Raw genomic sequence first — 498 nt, 5'->3', positions numbered from 1 at the left:
CCCGGGGGGGGGACGGCAGCCCCCGCTGCCAGGCCCAGCCACCCTCAGGCCAGGGCTCGGATGCTCTCCCAGGCCCTGGGGAGCAGATGCTGCTGCTGTGCTGGCTTGGCCGTGGCTGTGCCAAGACCCAGCTGTGCCGGCAGCACCGTGGCACAGCTCGAGGGCTGGACTGAGGCTGCCACCCCGCCAGGGCCCTCGTGCCCGTCTCCATCCCCCAGGGACAAAGCTCTGTCTCCTGGGGCAGAGACTCACCGGTATGTCAGGTCCATGTGGTCCCACTTGAGGTCCCCCTCGAAGGTGAGGAATGTTCCCACGTCGGGGACGCCGCAGCGAGGGGCTCGCATGGCCTCCAGCGTGCTGGCGTCCAGCTCCCCTGTCTCCTCCAGGCCCAGCTGCTTCTGCATCCTGCGCAGCGCGCTGGCCAGGGACACGTGCTTGCTGCCCGTCTTCGCCTCCCGCTCCGTGGTGTACCCGAAGCGCAGCAGGTACTTCTGGGGG

The 498-nt window shown here is 69.7% G+C and overlaps 1 protein-coding gene across 1 annotated transcript in view; it reads right to left on the bottom strand.

Moving 5' to 3' along the window:
* The window catches only part of LOC104502288 (matrix metalloproteinase-9-like), a 4,899-nt gene that overhangs the window by 3,944 nt on the left and 457 nt on the right, over positions 1–498 (bottom strand). The window contains exon 2 of the mRNA XM_010146244.1: positions 253–491. Coding sequence (XP_010144546.1) covers positions 253–491 — 239 coding nt within the window. The remainder of the gene's footprint in view (positions 1–252; positions 492–498) is intronic.

Source organism: Buceros rhinoceros, unplaced genomic scaffold (genome assembly GCF_000710305.1).
Source record: "Buceros rhinoceros silvestris isolate BGI_N320 unplaced genomic scaffold, ASM71030v1 scaffold20892, whole genome shotgun sequence".
NCBI lineage: Eukaryota > Metazoa > Chordata > Aves > Bucerotiformes > Bucerotidae > Buceros > Buceros rhinoceros.
This window is presented reverse-complemented; position numbering and strand designations above follow the sequence as displayed.